Source organism: Schistocerca serialis, chromosome 4, assembly GCF_023864345.2.
Source record: "Schistocerca serialis cubense isolate TAMUIC-IGC-003099 chromosome 4, iqSchSeri2.2, whole genome shotgun sequence".
Classification (NCBI taxonomy): Eukaryota; Metazoa; Arthropoda; class Insecta; order Orthoptera; family Acrididae; genus Schistocerca; species Schistocerca serialis.
In genome coordinates, this window is record NC_064641.1 from 962,381,583 (window position 1) to 962,405,376 (window position 23,794).

The window sequence follows — 23,794 nt, forward strand, 5'->3', positions numbered from 1 at the left end:
CCAGCTGGCTTTCTTGCTTTCTTTGATAATAGGACGATACTGAGCACGTAATCTTTTATAATTGATACAATTCGCCACTGTAGGGTGGCGTTTAAATGTGCGTAAAGCAGGTCGACGAGCACGTAAAGCGTCTCTACATGCTGCGGTCCACCAGGGGACTGGTACGCAACGTGGAGAAGAAGGAGGGTGAGGGATGGAATATTCAGCAGCAGCGAGAATGACTTCCGTGAGGTGTGCGACCTGACGATCGCAGCTTGTAAAGGTTTGATCCTGAAAGGTCGCCCTGGAAGAGAAGAGCCCCCAGTCTGCCTTGGAGATGGTCCAATTAGAGAAGCACGGAGAGGGGGTATGCTGCAGGAGATGGATAATACACGGGAAGTGGTCGCTCGAATATGTATCAGAAAGTGCATACCACTCAAACCGGCGTGCAAGTTGGGGAGTACATATAGAGAGGTCTAAATGGGAATAGGTGTGAGATGTGTCCGAAAGAAAAGTAGGGGCGCCAGTATTGAGGCAGACAAGGTCGAGCTGGTTGAAAAGGTCTGCTAACAAGGAGCCCCTCGGACAGGATGCTGGAGAGCCCCAAAGGGGATGGTGGGCATTGAAGTCTCCAGTTAACAAAAATGGTGCAGGTAGCTGAGCAATAAGTTGCATCACGTCTGCCCTGGTAACGGCAGATGACGATGGAGTGTAAACAGTACAAAAGGAAAACGAAAAAGTGGGGAGAGTAATGCGGATGGCAACTGCCTGCAGGCCGGTGTGCAACGTGATGGGATCGTAGTAAATATCATCCCGGACCAGCAACATAACCCCTCCATGAGCTGGGATACCTACCACAGGGGGTAGGTCAAAACGCACAGAGGTGTAGTGTGCCAAGGCAATTTGATCGCATGGGCGTAGCTTCGTTTCCGGAGGGCTACGACGAGCGGACGGTGCAAGCAGAGCAGCAACTTCAAGTCCTCTCGGTGGGAGCGAATGCTGCGAATATTCCAGTGAAGAAGTGCCATCGTAAGAAAAGGAAGATGAGAGAAGTGGTCACCTCGAAGGCCGCTTAGGGCCTGGCTTCGACCGAGCACTTCCGCCGCTATCAGTAGGCGGACAGTCATCGTCCATTGGGTCTATAGGGTCATCAGCCATCTCGGGAGGATGGCCAGGAGGGGAAGCTTCCTCCGCCGGTGAACGGCCAGATGTACGGCTTCCAGCGGTGCGGCCAGGCGAAACGGATGACGGCCTGGGGCGGCAACCGCTGGGTGGCGCAGGAGAAGAAATGCGCCGTGGCGGAGAAGGAGAACTGTGCTTCCTATGCGCCTTTTTGGAAGGACGTTGAGTGGAAGTACCGGTCGAAGGCTGGGAGGTCGAGGTACGGAGGAAGTCTGCACGGGATGGTTCCTTCTTGAAGGCCCGTGAATCTGACTTCGATGTCTTCGTCTTAGCAGAAGCTGAGGAAGGTGCTCGTGTCTGTGGGGTGATGGGAGGAAGAGGAGACGTCGACCGCGCGATCTTAGCACTGGCCGAACGGACTACCGTGGTGCTGAAGGTCAGATCGCATGTCTGGGTTGCCACCTCCCTGGTAGTCCGAGGAGAGGCGAGGACAGTACTGTATTTCCCCGCTGGGAGCAGCGTGGGCTTCCTACTAGCAAATAGCTTGCGAGCAGCCGAGGTGGACACTTTCTCTTTGACCCGAATTTCTTGGATACAGCGTTCTTCCTTATAGACGGGACAGTCGCGGGAGGATGCTGCATGGTCATCCTGACAGTTCACACAACGAGGAGACGGAGGTGAACAGTCACCCTCATGGGCATCCCTGCCACAAGTGACACATTTAGCCGCATTGGAACAAGACTGTCGAGTGTGGTTGAAACGCTGACACTGGTAACAGCGCGTAGGTGTCGGGACATAGGGGCGAACAGAAATAACCTCATAGCCCGCCTTGATGCGCGATGGCAGCTTAACACTATCGAAGGTCAAGAAAAGTGTCCGGGTCGGCACAAGGTCATTGTTGACCTTTTTCATGACCCTATGGACAGCTGTCACGCCCTCCTCAGCGAGGAAAGATTGAATCTCCTCGTCAGTCAGTCCGTCGAGGGAGCTAGTATAGACCACACCACGAGACGAATTCAAAGTGCGGTGAGCCTCCACCCGCACAGGGAACGTTTACAGTAGTGTGGCACGAAGCAGTTTTTGTGCCTGAAAGGCGCTCTCAGTTTCTAGTAATAAGGTACCGTTACGCAACTTGGTACAAGATTTGACAGATCCGGCTATGGCATCTACACCCTTCTGGATAACGAAATTGTTGACTGAGGAAAAATCCTTTCCGTCCTCAGATCGAGAAACGACGAGGAACTGTGGGGCAGGCGGTAGTACTTTAGTCACTGATGGCTGGCCACGTTTCCGTTTTTGGGCAGAAGTCGAGACAGATGGAGTGAAATCCATTGCGGAGGAATCCCCCATGATTGCCAGCGTCTCCGATGGCGCGCTCCTTTCTTGTGGGGACCCTCTCAGAGGGCACTCCCGCCTTAGGTGAATGTTTACACCTCAGGTCACACCTCCCGAGAACCAGACAGAGGGACCAATCGGCATGGTCAGAAGGTATCAGCTCAGGCAATCACCCCTCCCCGGGCCTGGCCTTTACCAGGGGGTACGCGCGTGCCTTACATGTCTACCCAGGGCGGGGAATTATGCGTTACCCCCGCCACCGGCTACGCTTGCGAACGCGTGGTTTGGCCTTCAGGCACGCACAGGGAGGAAGGAAGAAGTGGAAAAGGAGGAGAGAGAGGGAGAGAGAGGACAGACTGTCTCAAACGCCGAGGTGGAGACCAGAGAAGGCAAGGAGAAGAAGGCAATGAGAAGGCAAGGACAAGAAGGCAATGAGAAGGCAAGGACAAGAAGGCAATGAGAAGGCAAGGACAAGAAGGCAATGAGAAGGCAAGGAGAACCAAGGAGAAGAAGATAATGAGAAGGCAAGGAGAACCAAGGAGAAGAAGGTAATGAGAAGGCAAGGAGAAGAAGACAAGGGAAAGAGTAAGGAAGACAGTGGGGTGGAGAAGAGCAAAGAAAGGAACCAAGAAAAGGAAGGAAGAAACGAGAAGTGAAAATCCAGGAAGACCACAATTATAGGTCGTGGAACCGTCCGTCTCCGGACGCAGGCGCTAACTACCCCCGTGAGGGGGATGGACTCCTTTTAGTCGCCTCATACGACAGGCAGGAATACCTCGGGCCTATTCTAACCCCCGGACCCGCAGGGGGGGATTCTCTAGCGTACAGAGCAGGAATGTAAGCCTGCCACATTGGGCTCTTACTCTTACTCACCAGGTGACTTCGCTGCACCTGCAGTACTGGGTCCAGCCTCTGGTGACCGTAGCTGCTGCTGTTCTGCACTGCCCACTATTGTACACACAGAGAGTAAAACGTCTTTTAAGTACTTTATGTACGGCTTTAGTTAAGGTTGCAATTACGTGTAAATTTACTCTTACTCACCAGGTGACTTCACTGCACGTATGTCCTCAGCCCCAGTACTGGTTCCAGGCTCGGGTGTCCGCAGCCGCTGTGGTTCTGCACTGGATACTATTGTACACACAGAGAGGAAAACATCTTTCAAGTACTTTATGTTCACTTTAGTGACATGCTCTTAAATTATGGCTGCAATTGAGGGTAAATTTGCGTATTTTATCATGGACAATGATGTACTGAGGCTATAACCAATCTCTGAAGCCATAGTTACAAAAAGAAATCCACATTCATGGCATATAGGGAAAAAAAATTTAAAAAACTTTGGACTGTGTTCACTGGGCACCATGTTCACAGACTGTGCTTGTACGTACCACTCCAGAGGAGAGATGCACATATCAATGACTTCTTATCAATGAATGCCATTTTGAAAGAAGTGTTGTGTACACATTATGAAAAGAGCAATAGGAAACAACATGTCAAACATAAACGTACAGATATTGTTCATTAGTGTGATTTCTATTTTGTGTGTGGTGACTTACATCAGGGGACAATATGCACCTTCAGCACTGTACAGCTATCGCAGCAGCTTTGGGTGCCAAACTACACGTGTTAAAATAAGTATTCTGTGGGGACACCACACGGTCCTATAAAGCAATAGGCTGCCGAAGGAGTTATTTCAACAACTGATGTATGTTGTGAGACACAGAAGAGGAACATTCAAAATTATTGTGAGTGTCTCTTTTATACTGAATGAAGGTGATCTTTTAGTGTAGTTCACGAGTGTGATGATGAAGGGAATAAATAATTTGTTAAGTCAAAAGTGACATAGAAAGTTATTTATATAAATGTGATGCGTCAAAGGCATCAATTTTGAATTTTAAAGTAATTATAACAGAGTTTGAGAAGAAGTATAGAAGATAAGGTACAGAATATAATACATCATTGTATTAAATAGTTACACCACATGACACCTGACTGCAGTGTTAGGGGACAAACAACATGAAAGGGAAGCTGTGTTGACAGAGGAGTGAGACAAGTGTCAGAGTCCTGCACAACTGAGTAAGCGAGCACAAAATGTGAGATCAGGAGACCACAGCCTAATTTGATAGGCTGCCCACACCACCTGTCATAGACATGCACAGAAGTTGTGACTGAGCCTTATACAATGTACAGATATAGTTTAAGTCCTTTTGGTCACACATATTATAAACTTGCCAGTCAGTACTATAGGCAAAATGTCAAAGGTGGTGGTGTATGCATTTATCTAAATCCCAAGCTTAAATTTAAGTTAAGATATGAGGCTAAACCATTAATCATAGAAAAGAAAGTAATTGTTGCAGCAATTTGCAGATCACCATGTGGAGATACTGAAGTCTCCCTTAAAAATTTGGAAGAAATGCTCGACATTTTTCTCAAATGAGAACTCTGCCATAATTCTTTGTGGTGACTTTAATATTAATCTATTGGTCCAGAGTTCAGTAAAATACAAGTTTTTAGACTACTAAAACCTTCAACTTGTTTCCCCACGTATCAGCTCCCACTAGAACAACAGATTCCAGTGAAAGCCTAATAAATATCTTCTCAAATATGGTCACATATGAAGTTGCAGTTACAAATGTGAATATAGGATTATCAGATCATAATTCACTAACCTTTGATCTCACTGCAACTCCAAAGGAGGGGAAAATAAAAAGCAGTACAAATGATTTTTCTCTACTGAAAATTGTAATCAGTTCAAAAATAATGTTAAAAATGCAGTTTGGCCAGAGGTCTTGGCACAAACAAACATTTACAGGTTTTAGAAAAGCATTTGACTGACAGGTAAACAGTGGGTAAAGTGACCCGAGAACTTGGCATTACACTAAACTAGCAAACCTTATTCGTGAAACACCCACACACTGAAGCATAAATAAAGTTATGGTGTGAAACACCTAAGGCACTCAAAATAACAGGTGAAATGCAGGGTGACAACATGTTTCCACGCCACCTCAACTGCATCTTAGAGGAAATAGTAAGATAATTGAAACAAAAGGCAAAGAACATAAGGTGTCACAATGAGACTGGAGGCTTCAGGAAAAAGAGATACTGAAATTCAGTGTCTAGTATTTGCAAATGATTATGCCATTCTTTATAAAAATATAACAAATTCAGAAATACAAATCAACTTCTTAGATGGAATACGTAACAAAGCAGCTTTAAAAGTTTCTGTAGAAAATTTTTTTTAGGACAAACTTAAAATAATGACCCAGAAATCCTAGTAACAGATAATGAACAGATAAAGAGGGTTTATAAATTTAAATATTTGGGTAGAAAGATTCAAGGCAATGGCTTCAAAAATATTTGCTGTAGTCAAAATAGAATGTAAAATGGAGAAAGCATATGATATAAACATGACATTTACAACAAGATGTGTGTGTCTAAAAATTTGAAAATACAGCACTACAGCACAGTAGTAAAACCAGAAAGTCTCTATGCAAGTGAATGTTTAATGTTGAATTATGAGTTATACAAACTTCAAGTCCTAGAATTAAGAATCATTTGAAAAATACTCAGGCTGCTAGGAAATCCATGAGTATGAATACTAAGAAGTAATGAAGTATATTGCAGCATAGGAAAAACAATTGAAATGCTGCAGAAGAGCTGACTATTATTTTTTGGACATTTATACAGAGTGAACAGCAACAGGTTAACCAAACAGATTGTTAAGCATCTTTGGGACAAGATGTCAACAACAGGACAGATTCAAGTAGTTAGGAAAGATTTGGAAAGAAATACAAGAAAAAGACCCAGCAGAATGATAGGATTTCAAGAAGAAAGTGTTGCAAATGGAAGCATTCCAAGGCAGGAAGAAGAAGAGGAAGACAGTGTCAGAATGGTCTGAGGAAGAAAAAAGGATAGATAGTGAAGACGAAGGAAACCTGGAAGAAGAACAAAGGAGGAAGCATTGAAATTAGTATGTGGTCATTAGATACCCCAAACAGAAAAACAAAAAGAAGAAGAATGTCTGTGATGTCATTAATATAAAACATCAATATCAAGGGCCCCACACACTTCCTTGGAGCACATCTACAGTTACATCTACAATGTTCCATACAGTTCTATGCAGTGTCCTATGTACCGATATATCTTCAGCCTTGTCACGAAGCTCATTTCATTTGTACATTTTTTTTTTTTAAACCACCCACCATCAATGCATTATGATGTTGGTACATCATTAGAACATTGAATGTTGGTAGCAAAAATAGAGAGACGTCTTAAGTGAACACTGTGCACTGTGTTATTGTTACTTATGCAGCCGATACCAATAATGTAAGAGTGAGCACACAATGTATGCTTTAAGTCAGCCTTTCCCATCATTGTGTTTTGTGTTGTTGGGGGGCATTACATGTGATCTAAGACAAGTTCATATGCCTAGGGATCAAAGGATACAGTTGTCTTTTCCACCATTTTTACGAAGTACATTACCTTGTTCTCACTTAATGTGGACACATTCTTTTAGGTAAATTGTCATTCTATGAATATTATGTTGACACAAAGCACTGCTACATTTTAATTTGAAATGGCTAAGTTGGCAAAATGAAAACAGTGGAGTTTATGAATATGTCATTTCAATGGTAACGTTTTCACCATGTATGGGGATAATGCCATGGGACAGAGCATGGCAAGGAAAGATATTCTAATTTAAAGGATGATTGTTTTGACATTATTGACCCTCCATTTTCAGAAAGACCTCCAGCATTTGATGAAGATCATCTGGATGCATTAATCCACGATGATGCACATCATTGCACTCAAGAACCAGAAAATGTGATGAAGTATGACCATTCCGTCACTGTGCAGCATTTGAATACAAAGGAGAAGGTTCAAGAATAAATCATATGGGTACCACATGCCAAACCATATAAATCAGTGGTTGGCCGTATGTACATTACCCTCTTGCTTGTTCTTGATTAGTGGGTGAATACCACTGACCATTTCTAACCTGTATTGTTACTGATGACTAAAAATTTTGTTTTTATGCTAATGTAAGAGAAAGAACGGAAAGGAATGCTTTAGTCCAAACAGAGCAGCAGTGCCACATAGACATTTGAGCATCCACACAAGATAATGTTATGGATATTGTGCAGAGGTCCGGTGTTAGAATATTGCTGCGGGGTGTGGGAGCCATACCAGGTGGGATTGACGGAGGACATAGAAAGGGTGCAAAAAAGGGCAGCTCGTTTTGTATTATCACGTAATAGGGGAGAGAGTATAGCAGATATGATATGTGAGTTGGGATGGAAGTCATTAAAACAAAGACGTTTTTCATTGCGGCGAGATCTATTTATGAATTTTCAATCACCAACTTTCTCTTCTGAAAGCGAAAATATTTTGTTGAGACCAATCTACATAGGTAGGAATGATCATCAAAATAAAATAAGAGGAATCAGAGCTCCAATAGAAAGGTTTAGGTGTTCGTTTTTGCCATGCGCTGTTCAGGAGTGGAATGGTAGAGAGATAGTATGATTGTGGTTGGATGAACCCTTTGCCAAGCACTTAAATGTGAATTACAGAGTAATCATGTAGATGTAGATGTAGGTGACCATGTGGTGTACTACGAGTTGCTTGCATGAGGTGTAACTTTCCTGTTGGTATTTATTGTCAACAACAGACATCTTGCAGATATAGTCCCAGAAAAACATCCAGGAAGACTGTGTGAAGTGATGCTATTCCACAGTAACAGTTACCAGCATTCTGCTAGACTGGCAACAAACACTAGAGAACAACTGGGTTGAGAAGTCATTTTGCACCCACCCTTTTCATCTGATCTTGCACCCTTAGATTTCATCTTCTCTGCTCTCTGTTCAATGATCTTGACATACTTCCTTTGGGGTGAAAATACACTTTGAACATGGCTCTTTGCTACAAAACCACATGATTTCTACAGTTGTGGATCCAGAAAGTTATCCCAACAGACTGAAGTGAACAGCAAAACAAATTATATTATTTATGATGATTTAAGTCTCCAGTATGTATAGTCTGAGTTTTTTAACTTGTAGGAAACACTACAGTGTTATGCATCAGCCTAAGACGTTCGATTGGCCATGAAAGGGTTAATCTGGAAATAAGCAGTAAAAGGCTAAGCCTGGAATAACATTGTTGCATTCTGTCCCTCTGCCAACCAGATAAATTGTCATAAACCTGCAGGCCAACTGCGTGAGGAGTTGTGGTGGACAGATTTAATGCAAATGTCATAGAGGGGATGGGGGAGCAGAGGGTGTAACATAGGAGGTACAGGTACAGGTACAGGTACAGAGATAGGCATGGGAAAGGGCAGTGTAGGGGTGGCTAGTACTGAGGGAAGAATTGTGAAACTTAAGTTAAGGGGAACTCCAAAATTTTCAAATTAGTGAAGCTGGTATGGGAGTAGAGGGGGCGAGAGGAGTATGAGATGGGTCTCGAGAATGCAGTACACAAGTTGTGAAGCCACCAACAAGTCAGCCACCTTGTACTCAGTAGCATGTTGTCACCGGGTAGTCAATAACACTCTTGGCAGGCAGGGGATTGAGAGTAACAGTGGCACCCAGATGGGTCAGGCTATTTCACACATCAGTCAGGTGGCAAAATTCATTACTACTTATCGTAGTGTGCCTATTTGTAATGTTTGCTTAACATTACAATGACAAATTTCTAAATGTCAATTTGGTACTTAGAAATTTGTCTTTTTTCTCTTTGACCACATTTCCCTCACAATCTACCACAGTACACATTTTCAATGCAACTGCACATTTGTAACCAATCTTTCGTAGTTACAATAACACCGCAAATTTTCAGTATGAATTATGTATGACATAATTAACATCCAGTGTTAAGTTATAGTATAGAGTTTTTAAAAACTGTTTCACAAAAATTATTTAGCACACCACCAATGGAATATTAATGTCAAAGAAAAAGATGAACAATAAAGTACCACATAATAAAATATTAAAGTCGTAACTTTAATGTGTAATTAAGCTACTGAAGAAAGCAAATATCTCACCTGCCAACAGCTCCTCCATCCTCAACTTCTGCGGCATCTGCAAAAATATTAAGAAGCTGAATAACTTTACATCAACAGAATTTGAGTGTAAATCAAACATCTTGATATGTGGCAGTGGTTGTCTTCTCACTGCACATGCTCATTTTAATGTCAAGAAGTTGACAAATTAAAATAGTGATGGAGATTAGGAATCAGGTGCTGTGGCAAGTACATACATGTGGAATTTTATAAAAGTGAGATTGATGAAAACTGCATAATGATCCAAGTGAAGAACCACAAAATATTTTAATTTTAATTGTCTGAATTCATTACAGCTGCCATATACAGCCACTGTCACAGAAGGACAAAGGTGCCCACAAAAAGCAAGGCAACATTGGTGTTTGGAGGCTGGTGTAAGGACACTGCCAGTGACCGAAATAATGGTACAGCTTAGTTTGCTGGAATGAACACCCCTCATGAAAGGGGAAAGGAATAACAGACCATTATAAAATTACAGACTGTCACAGTTAGGAGATAGAGAAATTATGTCAGGTACAATTCTGATAGTGTCTCCATTGGATTTCAAGTTACTGAGAACCAGCAGATCCCAAAGTGTTGAGCCACAGCAGTTCACGTAGCACACGTCGCAAATGACATGCCATGTAGTGTAGTGTAGCAGAGTTGTGGCAGCTTACAACTATGTGACTCACTTTCTTTTGTATTAGTACTGTGATGTTGATAGGAAGCCGTAAAGGCCACATGAATACCGAGAATCCTGATCGAAACACTTTAAACTATCTGCAAGTACTGTAATGACTGCATACCTACAAAACTGGAGGACACTGGCCTCAACAATACATTATGATTTTATGAGCTTTGTCTATTTAGGGGTGTACTAACCTGTTCCAGAGTGTTGTTGTGTTAGAGTAATTCTTCATCAAAGTTCATATTTTGGATTCCAACATGCTAATAGCTGCCCCAGAGGTAAGGAGGTTTAATGTGTCGAGGGTATGCCCACAGATACTTCACATGCGTGGCCAGCACATAAGTTTTCATTTCAATTGAGTCACACTACCCTGTTAGGGAGCTTCTTACAGATGCAAGCAGTTTGTTCAAGGTACATTGTTGGTTAGGGTTTGGATAGTTATTTTCTATGTATTTTGTGTTGATTAGCACATGCTCAGTTAGCCCCCAAACTACACTGAATAGCTCTTGTTGTTCACACTGCTACAGCAGACTGCAATGTGATTGAAATATAGCACTGTAGGCATCCAAATCGCTATTGATGGCATTCTCCTGTAAAAATGCATCAGTGGCAACTGGCATCAGTGTATCAGCCTCACTGATTTGTACCTGTACACACAGAACAAGTGAGACTTGTGTGTTTCATAGTGAATGACTAGGTGGAAGCCACTTCATACTGTGGACAGTGTTAAGGTGATATGCAGAAAAGTATATCTAATTTACAAAGAAGATAGTGTAGGTGTCTTGAAGTGTACTATGTGACATTGGTAGCAATGATATATGGCATCATAAATCACAAATACTGTAACAGCCTAGCACATGTTCATAGTAACACTGCAGGGAGCAACAATGACAGCATGAAGAACCAGCATAAAGGTGTGGGAGTTTAAACAATTGGAAAATTTTATATCCAGCAACTAAAGGAACTATATGCCAATTTGGATACACAGCTTAACCAACAAAACTATCATCAACAAGTGTGGTACTCAGTACTGATGACTTAACATCAGGCATTCCTGTCAGGGACTGCTGTTACAATTTTTACAAGAAACTAATGTAACATTTACACAAAATCCAACTGCAGTGTAAATTTGGATTCCTTGACATGCATAAGGCAAGTCCTACATCACTTGCAGGGGAAAGGAAATTTCAAAACTGAAGTCTTTAAAGTAATCTGTAAGAGCACAGTTTGACAGAACTACAGGCAATGCATCATTATCCCATTTTGGTATATTCGAACATTTAATTGGGAAGCTGTTAGAGCAGTTGCTGTGGACAATTTTGAAGCAACTTTGTATTTTGGCCATGCATATCTCTGTGGTCATGGCTAACAGAGATGGAAGCTGATATTATGTCAGCAGCAACACAATGTGACTAATGTGAACACATCCAATAAAGAGGAAACTGCAAATAAGAATTTTTTGTCGAGTAGTGACTTGAGTAAGAGCATAATTGGACTGGGGCAGCCCAACAAGTAGGGTCCCAATGGCAGTCAAAACAAAGGAAATACAAGAAATTAAAATGGAAACAAAAAGTGGAAAAATAGGTAAAAACATCTGACTAAACACGTCCACAAATGTCCATAGCTCATTGAGGGGCTACAGCAGTGGTCTGGAATTAGTCCTCTGAAAGTGAACTAAATGGATTTTGGTCCACGCAGCTTGTGTCAGTTGCTAACAGGATGCGGCTTAACTTCCAGCACTGCGGTACCTCATGAGAAACAAGTACTTTTATTCACTCTGTGAAGGCAGTACAGAATTCTCTGACCAGTCATTTGCACAGAAGTTGCTGGTGGTGACTGCACTGAAGTCATTCCATGTGGTACTGTGTTACAATCATTACTGTATGCCTCCTACCAGATTTAAACACATGATAATGAATTTAATAATGGTTACAGAGAGCCAAGGATGCTTGCACAAGGTAGACCAGAGTGGAGAACTGCATCAAACCCCATTCGGACTGACAATAACAACAACAAGAACAACTGCAGTCCATAAACTGGGTGAGTATGAGCCTAACACCAAGTGGTGCTTACTTTACAAACTGATTTTCTGCTACATCAGTTCCATACTGACTTCCCTCCTACCTCCCTCCCACCCACCCTACCTCCCTCCCACCCACCCTACCTCCCTCCTTTCGCACTGCAGTTCTGCAAGTATGAAATGTCTGAGATGAGCAGCAGTATTGTTACTTCCCACTCACCAAATCTATCACTCTTACTGAAGGGTGCAGTGATGTAAGACAGATTGTGATTTAGTAAGCAAATTGAGTGCACGGTCTTGCTATTGTTAGGTAGCACTGATTGGGACAAATGACCGACAGTCGAGATCAGATGGCCTCTAACAAAGCTGTGTTTAGTCAGGCTGTGGAGGATGCATGGGGAAATTACATGATGCAGTGTCCACAGTTGCATTTTTCCTCCATTACATGAAGGAAGAACAATCTGTGGACAAAGTTCATTGCTGTAGCCCAGGATTCAGACAAGAAATAAACACGTTTTGTCCAACAGAAATTAAATGTAATATTGTTTCTTATTCTACATACAGCATGAGGAAACACATGTACTCCATCAAATAAATGCAGCATACAGACCAATTTCTATATATAAACACCATTTAGAAACTACAAATTATCCTACTGCCCTGTTTTCTTATTTGTTCATGAGCGACTTTCCAATTTGTAATTTACCTGTGTGTGTGTGTGTGTGTGTGTGTGTGTGTGTGTGTGTGTGTGAGAGAGAGAGAGAGAGAGAGAGAGAGAGAGAGAGAGAGAGAGAGAGAGAGAGAGAGAGAGAGAGAGAAAAGATGTATTTTGGACATTTTTGGCCGAGTCTGATGGGTGGCAATAGAGTGGGAGAGAGATGAATTTGACATAACAAAAAATAGCCCTAAAAAGGGGCACTCTTGGTTTATTCATTTCATGTATGTAGGCAGAGAGCCAGTAAAGAGAATGTAATACTCAAAATATTAAATTAAAATAAATTTATTTCAGGTACAAGGATAATGCCAACTAGAACTAGCTCAAATTTCCTTCTCTCATCTTTGATATTTTTCCGTTACCAAGAGATTTTGTGCTGGCTCTCACTGGCAGAACACTGCACAGCAGAACAAGGAAAGAAAGTAAAATGTTCTCAGTCCATAACATTTTATCCAGAATGCCCCATTATTTCTGACTTCAGTCATGCACCCTGGCACTGAATCTGTGAGGCATTGGACCCATTTGTCAGAAGAAACAACCCCACCGAGGCTTCAAAAAAAGCAGTCCAAAGGAGCATCAGCTATAAATGGTGTGTTTCACAGCCAGTTCTATGTGTGTTCGTGCTACTTACACACACATAATTTCCATTGTGTTCATGTGAGCAGTCTCTCACAGCAAGTCCATTACATTAATGTCTATCTTGGACAGCTGCAGTTGAATGAGCATACCTATACACAAGTGAATATTCTTCCTGTAACATGAGATTCCTTCCACAATATAGCATTCACACTAAATGCAGCACCACTTTCTTCAAAATGTGGACATACGGCCTGCTACTGAGGAAGCATTCCTGCTCCTCTCACAGGAAACCGACGCCCCCGGCGGGGAAACCGACGCCCCCGGCGGGGAAACCGACGCCCCCGGCGGGGAAACCGACGCCCCCGGCGGGGAAACCGACGCCCCCGGCGGGGAAACCGACGCCCCCGGCGGGGAAACCGACGCCCCCGGCGGGGAAACCGACGCCCCCGGCGGGGAAACCGACGCCCCCGGCGGGGAAACCGACGCCCCCGGCGGGGAAACCGACGCCCCCGGCGGGGAAACCGACGCCCCCGGCGGGGAAACCGACGCCCCCGGCGGGGAAACCGACGCCCCCGGCGGGGAAACCGACGCCCCCGGCGGGGAAACCGACGCCCCCGGCGGGGAAACCGACGCCCCCGGCGGGGAAACCGACGCCCCCGGCGGGGAAACCGACGCCCCCGGCGGGGAAACCGACGCCCCCGGCGGGGAAACCGACGCCCCCGGCGGGGAAACCGACGCCCCCGGCGGGGAAACCGACGCCCCCGGCGGGGAAACCGACGCCCCCGGCGGGGAAACCGACGCCCCCGGCGGGGAAACCGACGCCCCCGGCGGGGAAACCGACGCCCCCGGCGGGGAAACCGACGCCCCCGGCGGGGAAACCGACGCCCCCGGCGGGGAAACCGACGCCCCCGGCGGGGAAACCGACGCCCCCGGCGGGGAAACCGACGCCCCCGGCGGGGAAACCGACGCCCCCGGCGGGGAAACCGACGCCCCCGGCGGGGAAACCGACGCCCCCGGCGGGGAAACCGACGCCCCCGGCGGGGAAACCGACGCCCCCGGCGGGGAAACCGACGCCCCCGGCGGGGAAACCGACGCCCCCGGCGGGGAAACCGACGCCCCCGGCGGGGAAACCGACGCCCCCGGCGGGGAAACCGACGCCCCCGGCGGGGAAACCGACGCCCCCGGCGGGGAAACCGACGCCCCCGGCGGGGAAACCGACGCCCCCGGCGGGGAAACCGACGCCCAAAGGAAACTGACAATCGGCTAGTACTACCTGTTGTCACCACTTATTTGCCATTATGTCTGGACCATCGCGGCTGCTAAACTACTGTTTGGTCTTGGTAAGACAACTTATCTGTGAAAAAATACATTTTTCTACATTGCATTCAGATGGAGCTCTGTGGCTGCCAGCCAGTGTAACACATTTCCTCACTGAGTTCCTGTTTTATAGTGGATCATTGTGCGTGCAGTACAGCTTTCCTTGGCCCTCAGTGAACTGCATCATTGGAAGTGGGAAGTTGGTCACTCACTACAACTGCTTCGTATCAAGGGGAGGGATTAGTTGGCTCTTACAGGCAAGCTATGTGTCATCCTGCTGTGTGCTCAGTATCTTGAGCCAGGCATTCTGCTGATAGTGCCTCCTTCAACAAAATTCATTAAAATTCTGTTTACAGTAGGGGTAGACTTCTGACATTCCAAAGATTCATCAATCACACAGGTTGATATTTTATCCAAAGTTCCCAATACTCAGGCAACTTCCACTCCCATAGTCACCCTTGGGGTGAATTGTATAGCTTTAAAAATGCACGTTACTACCCCTTAATATTTGTCATGTCAACACAGGATACATAGAAATTCACGACTCTGCCAGATATGTGACAAGCATGGATGGAAAGCCAAATCATCTGCATACTGCAGACATTTGCTTAACCTTGCACAGCTTACACTGAGGACAGGCCATATATTTGAACAAAATGTCCTTAAACATTTTTGCCATTTATCAGCATGACAAGAGAGGAATCAGCATTTGACTAATATGCCATTTCTGATGACTAACACCTCTGATAATACCTCAGTTACAGTCATCCACTCACAAGCAGCACCACAGGAACATCACAGTCAAGCAAACATTAATGATTTGAGTTGGAGCCAGGGCATGGGTAACGACAACCAAAGGTGTATTCATTTATTTCTTATGTCTGTTACTTGTAATTAGGGTCTCAGTGATGTTCTAAGACCTTCCATGACATCTTCCACTGATCTGTGCTGGCTGGGCTGTTTTGAGGGAAGAGACCAAACTGCGAGGTCATCGGTCTCATCAGTTTAGGGAAGGATGGGGAAGGAAGTCGGCCGTGCCCTTTCATAGGAACCATCTCGTCATTTGCCTGGAGCGATTTAGGGAAATTGCGCTGATCTGTGCCCGCAACTATTGCTGCTATGATGGTCTAACACAAGACTGCAACTCACCTCGCCATCATCTTCCTTACCTTTCCCTTCTCCCCATTCCCTTTTTCGAGCACGATATGCAGTACACTAGGACTCCCATACAAGACAAACATTGTGTGATGAAAACCTGAATAGTATTGTAAACCCCGTGAAGAAATTTTATCTCTTTATGCTGTAGAAATGTTTGTGGAAGTGCACTTCACAATGTTGATATTGTGCTGGACTATATACAAGCACTGTAATGGAAAGTGAAGTTATACTTTGGCACATGTGACAGATGAGATCTGATGGAATATGATCAAATGTTTTGTTGCAACACTTTGCTTACCTAGGCCTGCAACTGGATGATACTGTGAATCATTAGTTTTACTGTTTCTATTCTTTGCCATGAGGTCTGGTTTGTGTTCAAATAGCTATATCAAACTTGGCACACATTCTACATCTACATCAGTAAAGGCACATAAGTGAGTACTTAAGATGCCAGCATCCAAGTTCAAATGCATCTGGAAGCTTTTAATTGTTGGCATTCTTCTTTCTGGTAGTTCATAATAGATCTAATAGATTATAGTTAATATTCTCTGACAAGTAGCTGACCCAGTAATGTTGATAACTAATTTGATAATGCTGCCTGCCCATTCATTAGAGCTTTAATGGCTGTATGTAGGTGCAAAAGTACATCATTATTTGTTCACACTTTGTCAAAGTACTCTGGGAAATTTTAACCACTGCTTTAAACATTTAAGGATGGTAAGTATTAAGTGTGGTTGTAGTAGTGTGTAACATTTCTTATCATGAACTGTTCAAGGTATCATGTTTCATTCTGTCTTTTAAGAAGAGCTCTTCAAATGTTGCTTTTGTTGTTGGTTATTTTCTCTATCATAAAACATTATAACTTTCATGACTTTAGCTACAGGTAGTTTAATAAATGTATCTGAAACAGAGTGAAGCCCATACGCAACAAGAGCAGCTATTTCATTACTCAGACACACAATTGCATTATTTGCATAAATGTCCAAAAAATCTGTCTCTCTTTCTAGTGAATTTGCAAAAACAATTAAAAAATGGAAATGTGTAACTTTGAACTCTGCACCTTCAGGTTACCATGCAATGCTTCTCTCATTTCACCATGGAGAATGGATTTGGGAAGAGCAGGTAATTTTGAGGCCTTAACCTTCATTCCAAAACATACAGAGATATATTTTCAAGCTGCAAAATGAAGAATATGAGTGGCAGTGGAATACAAAAAACTTGTTGGTAAAAGTGGTCTTCCATTCTTAGTTGCTTGAATGGTAGACAGTGAGCACTTAGAATCCGAATGCCAATAAATATACTAAGGATAAGAGTGTGCTTATGTCAGTGATTTGAACCTTCTGAGAGTCAGGTCCATAACCTATGCAGTTAAGTAAGTGATCACTAGCATATGGGGCATACATGAATACTGAGTATCAGACACCTCACATTTACCACACCAATGACACTCATCTCCCCGAGATCAATCCCTGGTCTGGTTTTTATGGCACTATTGCCAAATGGTCTGATCTTTCCTGGCTTTTGTCTAATAAGGCACAATTGTTTGTTTGCTGATGAGTGTACACTGACCCCTACCTCAGCACCTCAATGCCTCCAGCCATCACAATTCTTCAGAAATGAATTTAACAATACCATGGAAGGCACAGAGGCATGACAAAAAGAAAAAAAAAAAACTGTAAGAAAGTGAGCTCTCAGTGAACAAGGCCTCTGTTATATATAGATAACATACACTCACATACTCACGCAAATGCAACTCTCACACACGTGATCACACTCTCTGGCAGCTGAAGCCAGGCTGCGAGCAGTTGCACATGATGAGACAGGCAATCATGTGGGGGTAAGGAGGAGGCTGGGACAGGGTGTGGGAGGGTAACAGGGGAGGGGTGGGCAACAGTAGACTGCTGGAGATGACCTGTAGGAGACAGGACATAATAAGGTTAAAGGCAATAGCAAAGAGGGTCACACCAAAACAGTACCCTGAGGCACACCAACTTCCTGGCAGTACCAACATTCCTTGAAAAATCAATACTTTAAAAATACCTGAAGGACATGGGGCATGTGGCCTCAGAAGTGCCACATGTAGAGAGATCAAGAATACCCATCCTTCAGAAGGTGTTTCAGGCTTTCTGCAAATTTAAAAACACTGGCAGTGTCTGATATATCCACAGAAAACCATTCGCGACACACGTTGACAAAGTGATGAGATGGTCAGCTGCAGGACGGCCTGATCAAAATCCGCACAGTACAGTGGTCAGTGAATTGCCACACTCTAGTCACTATACCAGCCAGGCATGAATTACATGTTTCATCAGTTTTCAAACACAGCTTGTGGGAGAAATGGGGCAGTAACTAGAAGGAAGGTATTTTTCCGTACTGGGCTTGGGTATGGGTATGGGAATGACGGTGTCTTTATGCTGGCATCTGGCAAATGGCGCCCTCTGCCCAGATGCAGTTGTACATAAGAAAGAGCAAGTGCTTGCCCACAAAAGAAAGGTTTAGCAACATCTGAATGCAAACATCGTCCAGCACTGTGTTGGAGGATCGATAGGAAGTGAGAGCAAGTTCTCGCCCCCTCATACTAAAGGCAGCTTGTAGCACTCGCTAATCTGCCAAAATAAGGGTACTACCCAAGCCTCCTCCACTTGTTTCTGGTGGAGGAAGGCAGAATAGTGGGTGGAAGGCAGAATAGTGGGTGGAGCTTGAAATCTCCGCAGAATAGCAGCCCAATGGATCTTCATCCTGCAGGGCCCATACAACAGATGAGGTAGTGGAACTGTTAGAAGAAGTAGTTAAGGAAATCTAGCTAGATTTTTGCTATCCTGAAGGGTGCAACGACACTGTGCATGCAACTGTTCATAATGAATGCAGTTTGCCATCATAGAATGATGGTTAAAAACATGGAGAACACATCTCTGCATGTGAGTTGAGTCACAACACAGCTCAGTCAATCAAGGCACTGGGACATGGCACAGTAAAGATGAAGGGCGAGAATGGAATATTGTGTGGTGGTAATGATGGCATTTGTAAGATATTCTACCTGGCCATCACAACTGGAGAAATTATGTTACTCAAAGGGTGCCAGGGAACAGTAAATCTCGAGTCATCCCTAGAAAGTTGCCATTTGGGTGTGCATATATGTGGGGTAGGAGTCAGAAAATGGATAGCAAATGGTAAATGGTTGCTCGAGTACATACTAGAGACAGTGATGAGACGATGGGCAAATTGGGCAGTGCAGGAGATTTCCAGATATGGGTAGGAGTGCATGTAGTATAAAAGGAAGAGGTGTACTCCCACGATAAGGCAAATGAGGTTAAGGTGACTGAGAAGTTCAGCCTAGAGGGCACCTCTCTGTCAGGTTCTGGGAGATTTCCAAAGGGAATGGTGTGCATTACAGTCAACGAGCAGCAGCAAGGGGTGAGGGAGTTGGCCAGTAAGCTGGATGAAGGGTGTCCATGACACCGAATGACTGAGGGATGTAAACAGTACATATGGAAAAGTTCAGGAGAGGAAGTAAAACGCGGACAGGAATAGCTTCAAGCTGGGTAGTCAGAGAGAAAGGTTGACTTCGAATGTCCTTCCAAATGAGCAGCATGACTCCCCTCTCTCCTCCTATGATATGGAATGCCATCTTTGGAGAGAGGGAGTCAATGCAGACTGGGAAGAAATACAAATCTCAAATCAGTCTGGAGGATGCAATTTTGTTTCCTGCAAGCACAGAACTAGCAGAGGCTGCGATTCCAAGAGCAGCCGCAAGTCATCTTTTTGGATTGAAGGCCACTAATATTCCATTGGAATAATGTCATGATTAGGAAAGAGGAGGAGGAAAGAGATGGAGAGGTGGCACCTCAGCGGCCATTCCTGTGTTACATTCTTGACTGCATTTACATAAACTTATGGCTCCTCTTTTTTGGTTTCTTAAACATTTTATTTTATCTGACACATTCCTGACCTTTAAGATTTGTGCCGCATATTGGTCCTAAACAACAAGATGTATGAAAAAGAAACCACTTACTGGATAAAGGACTGTTTGCCATGGTCATGGGAGCTGGAAGTAAGTCAATGCAAGATCTGAAAGATCACAAGAATGATCATTCAATTCTGTTTAATGTACCAGAGACCTATATTAATGTTACTGAAAGCAAATCCCTAACAACAAAAGTAACTAAACAGTTACTTTGAAATCACACTGCACAATTTGTGTTGCACGTGCTCAAGTACACTAAGGAAGTTTTATTGAAGTACTAATCAACATCTGTCAAACATAACAAACACTATGACAAGTATACCTCTCAAAGTAGTTCACTTGGTAGTTATTTCACAAGCAGGCAAGTATTTTCAGAAGAGTTTAGGAAGTTTTACAGGTCATGAATGTATGGAGGAGAATGAGTCTGATATAATTCTAGAAAGGTATTTTGAAACGTGTTTGTGATTCCGAGTACCTGTCATTTGTGTTTGTGATATTTGCTCAAAAATGGAGAAATCTCAGTTCCCAACTGCAATCAGTAAGCATTTTAGACAACAGTAAGTGGTAAGTGTCGATTTTAAGGAATATTTATTGTCATGTTTAATGAGTATCAACTATGGTGTAACACATCGCTTTGGTAAAGGTGTACATCCCACAATGTCTATAGTACCGATGAACAATGGTCACCACCACAAAGTGATTTTTTTTTTTTTTAATTCAAATGATGGCTTTAAACATTTATACCCTTCTCTGTTGTGCATAATGTGGTGTCACCGCCAGACACCACACTTGCTAGGTGGTAGCCTTTAAATCGGCCGCGGTCCGGTAGTATACGTCAGACCCGCGTGTTGCCACTATCAGTGATTGCAGACCGAGCGCCACCACACGGCAGGTCTAGAGAGACTTCCTAGCACTCGCCCCAGCTGTACAACCATCTTTGTAGTGATGGTTCACTGACAAAATTCGCTCTCATTTGCCGAGACGACAGTTTAGCGTAGCCTTCAGCTACCTCATTTGCTATGACCTAGCAAGGGGCCCATATCAGTTACTTTTGATATTGTGAATCATGTACCATCAAGACAGATGTTCATCATTAATGGATTAAAGTTAAGTATTCCACCAGCTAAGTCAGTTTTTCTAAATTCTACGAGTAATTTCCTTGTCCTGTTCCAGACCTCACGCCAGCCTGCGTGAGTTAAAACGCATGCATTTTGGCCTCCTCTAGTAACACCTGCCAACCACAACACACAAAATCTAGTGGAGATTGATGCAGCATATCTGCAGTGTGGGATAACAATGATTAGTTTATCGTTCTTCACAGTTCATGATGAATTCAGTGTTTTATTCTATCATGATGATGATGATACCTGGTTAGGGGGCACTCAGTGGCGTGGTTATCAGCATCCACACGAATCCCCAAATTTTATATGGTCCAGCCATGCCACTTTCACAAATGATGATGGCAACACAAACAACCAGTCCATGGGTTTATTCCTTGCTGTCTCATTCTTGTTCAGCAATGTGCCTTCCCCCTAGAACTGTCAGCATCATGACAACTGCCATTACATCAGGAGAACGAAGATGAAGTCGAGCTGTCAGTAAGATTCTGTACACTAACCAATGACACATGACTTGACATTAATAATTAAAGAGAGTTACTTGTTTTAAATTAAGAGCCAGTATATGAGTGGTCTTTGAGATATTTTTTGGTTCATTTAGCAGGTAATTTAGACTTGAGATAGCATTTCAGTTAACAGTGCTAAAGAAGTTGCAAAGTTTGTGATGTCAGGAAACAGACTGCCATGGGAGATGCAATGAGACTGAAATGGAGATGAATAGGATATTAATAAAGGAGTTTATTTGATTAAGCAAGTTGGTAGTGTGCAGAGTAGCTCAGAATAGGAGGAAGTATTTTAACGGTTCAAAGCCCTGAGCTGATGAAATATGTCCTCACCCTGGGAGAAGGACAGGAAGCAGTGTGGGGTTCATTACATGCCACAGAACCAAACTTTATATGCTACTGGTGAAAATCACACTTGCTCTGCCAGTCTCATACGTGCATCCACTACTTTCACTCACCTGAGCAATGGGACGCGTGCCTTCCTCCTCAGCAGGGCCTGATTGACAAAAAAAGAATTTGCGTGTTAATATAAAAAATACTTTATCTGCACAAGTAAAACAAACTAGTGATAAACTAAGTGTGTTTCAACATGACCTGATAAAGAACAGAATCAATTGTTTCTATCTTTTAGAAAAAGTACGGATCAGTGTATAATTGAGCATCTAATCTACTCAATTATAAACAACCATCAATATTACCGAGTTCCAGAAAGCCAGAACTTTATTCCGGTTGCACGCTTGCTATCTGAAGACTGGCAGGGAGAAATAAATGTTTATTGTCATTATTTCACATAATTATTGATCAAATTTTAAAATCTGCTTAATAAAACATACAATCTTATGTTACACAGTTAACACAGTGTCACGTTTAACATTTAGGAACTGCGTGTAAGCTTGTTTATGCACCTTCACTAATTGCATTCATGTACCGACATTATATTCATCCAGTACTTGGCAATGAGAGCACTTAGTGTTTTCCACAAAACTTCACCAATAATTTTAAATTATCATGAATTTCTCTCACAGATATCCCACTGAAAGTAATAGCAAAAATGTTTATCACTTACCACATTTTTGCTGTTTGTGCAGTAATAATGCCACATCAAACACATTCAATGTAACACTCCTTTCTATACTTACAGATGGGTACAAGTAGTGAGGAGAATGAGTAGCAGGTGAGGCAGATTATTTCTCAGGTGGATTTTTTGTAGAGGTGAGACAGAAAGAAAATCTGATGCGTATGGGAACAGGATGGATTAGGAGACATAATAGGAATGAGGTGGAGGTGGGTTGTGTAGCATCTGGCTGGTGCTTTACAATCATGCCCTATGCCACACAACAGAGGTATGTCAGTTGCTGGCATCTTAACAGGCTTGAAACTGAAACTCACCCTCAGTGCAGCGGATCTTGCCAATGACAGCCACTGCACGGTTTCTACCCTGGAGCCATGCGACACTGGACAACTTAACAGTATTTCTCCGCTACATAGCCTTTGTAGGGGAATGTACAGTGGCTCACCAGCCAACCCAAGTTCTAGACTCGACATCAACTATCTACTTTGGAATGCATGACTATATTAATAAGAATGCAGCCAACAATATTGGCATTGCCAGTGCAACCTACAGCAGTGTTTGTCAGTTGTTACAGACAGAGTGCTCAACTGGAAGCTTCAAGAATAGTTTTGATATTAGTGGCAATCTTTTCATGCATCAGGGCATTCTCTTCCTTGCTTCATCAGAAAGTTGTTTCATTTGCTTCATGTTGGCATGTACCATCTGTGCCGCAATGAAACACTCTTCCTCTTGCCCACTCAGGAACATCTCTCTTCTTGTGCTTTTATAATTAACTTTTTGTCTCTGGAAGCTTTTTACCAGTGTCTTGTGATCCCTTAGGTAGCCTTCATCTGTGTGTTCAAGTGCTTCTGCATAGTGTTGGAATGGTTTTGATCCGTGTTCAAATGCCTTGTGCCACTTCTTCCTTTCATTCTGGTATCTTTCTGCCTGCACCATTCCACATCATCATCCCTCCTTACTGATGTCTTGGCCCAATTTCTGTATTTTTCTTCCAGGTGTGTGCCTCATGGATGACACTGCCATCTCCTCCATGGGGATGACAGTTCATACTTTTGGCTGCTGTTACAGTCAAAACTTTTCCTCTGAGCACAGCAACATTGGAAACTAGGACATCATCAGTGCAGCTTGCAGTGCTCAGCTTAGCTCATATTAGTGACAACCTTACAGCATATCAGGAGTATTTTTATGTTGCTT

At 43.5% G+C, this 23,794-nt stretch overlaps 2 protein-coding genes across 2 annotated transcripts in view; one reads left to right on the top strand and one right to left on the bottom strand.

Moving 5' to 3' along the window:
* Positions 1–2,892: 2,892 nt before the first annotated feature.
* On the top strand, positions 2,893–16,155 carry LOC126474856 (uncharacterized). Its single transcript, XM_050102336.1, has 3 exons — positions 2,893–2,984; positions 13,755–14,708; positions 16,092–16,155. Exons 1-3 carry the CDS (start codon positions 2,893–2,895, stop codon positions 16,153–16,155), a joined length of 1,110 nt encoding a protein of 369 aa, XP_049958293.1.
* Positions 16,156–16,740: 585 nt separating this feature from the next.
* The window catches only part of LOC126474858 (uncharacterized), a 184,681-nt gene continuing 177,627 nt past the window's right edge, over positions 16,741–23,794 (bottom strand). The window contains exon 5 of the mRNA XM_050102337.1: positions 16,741–16,844. Coding sequence (XP_049958294.1) covers positions 16,741–16,844 — 104 coding nt within the window. The remainder of the gene's footprint in view (positions 16,845–23,794) is intronic.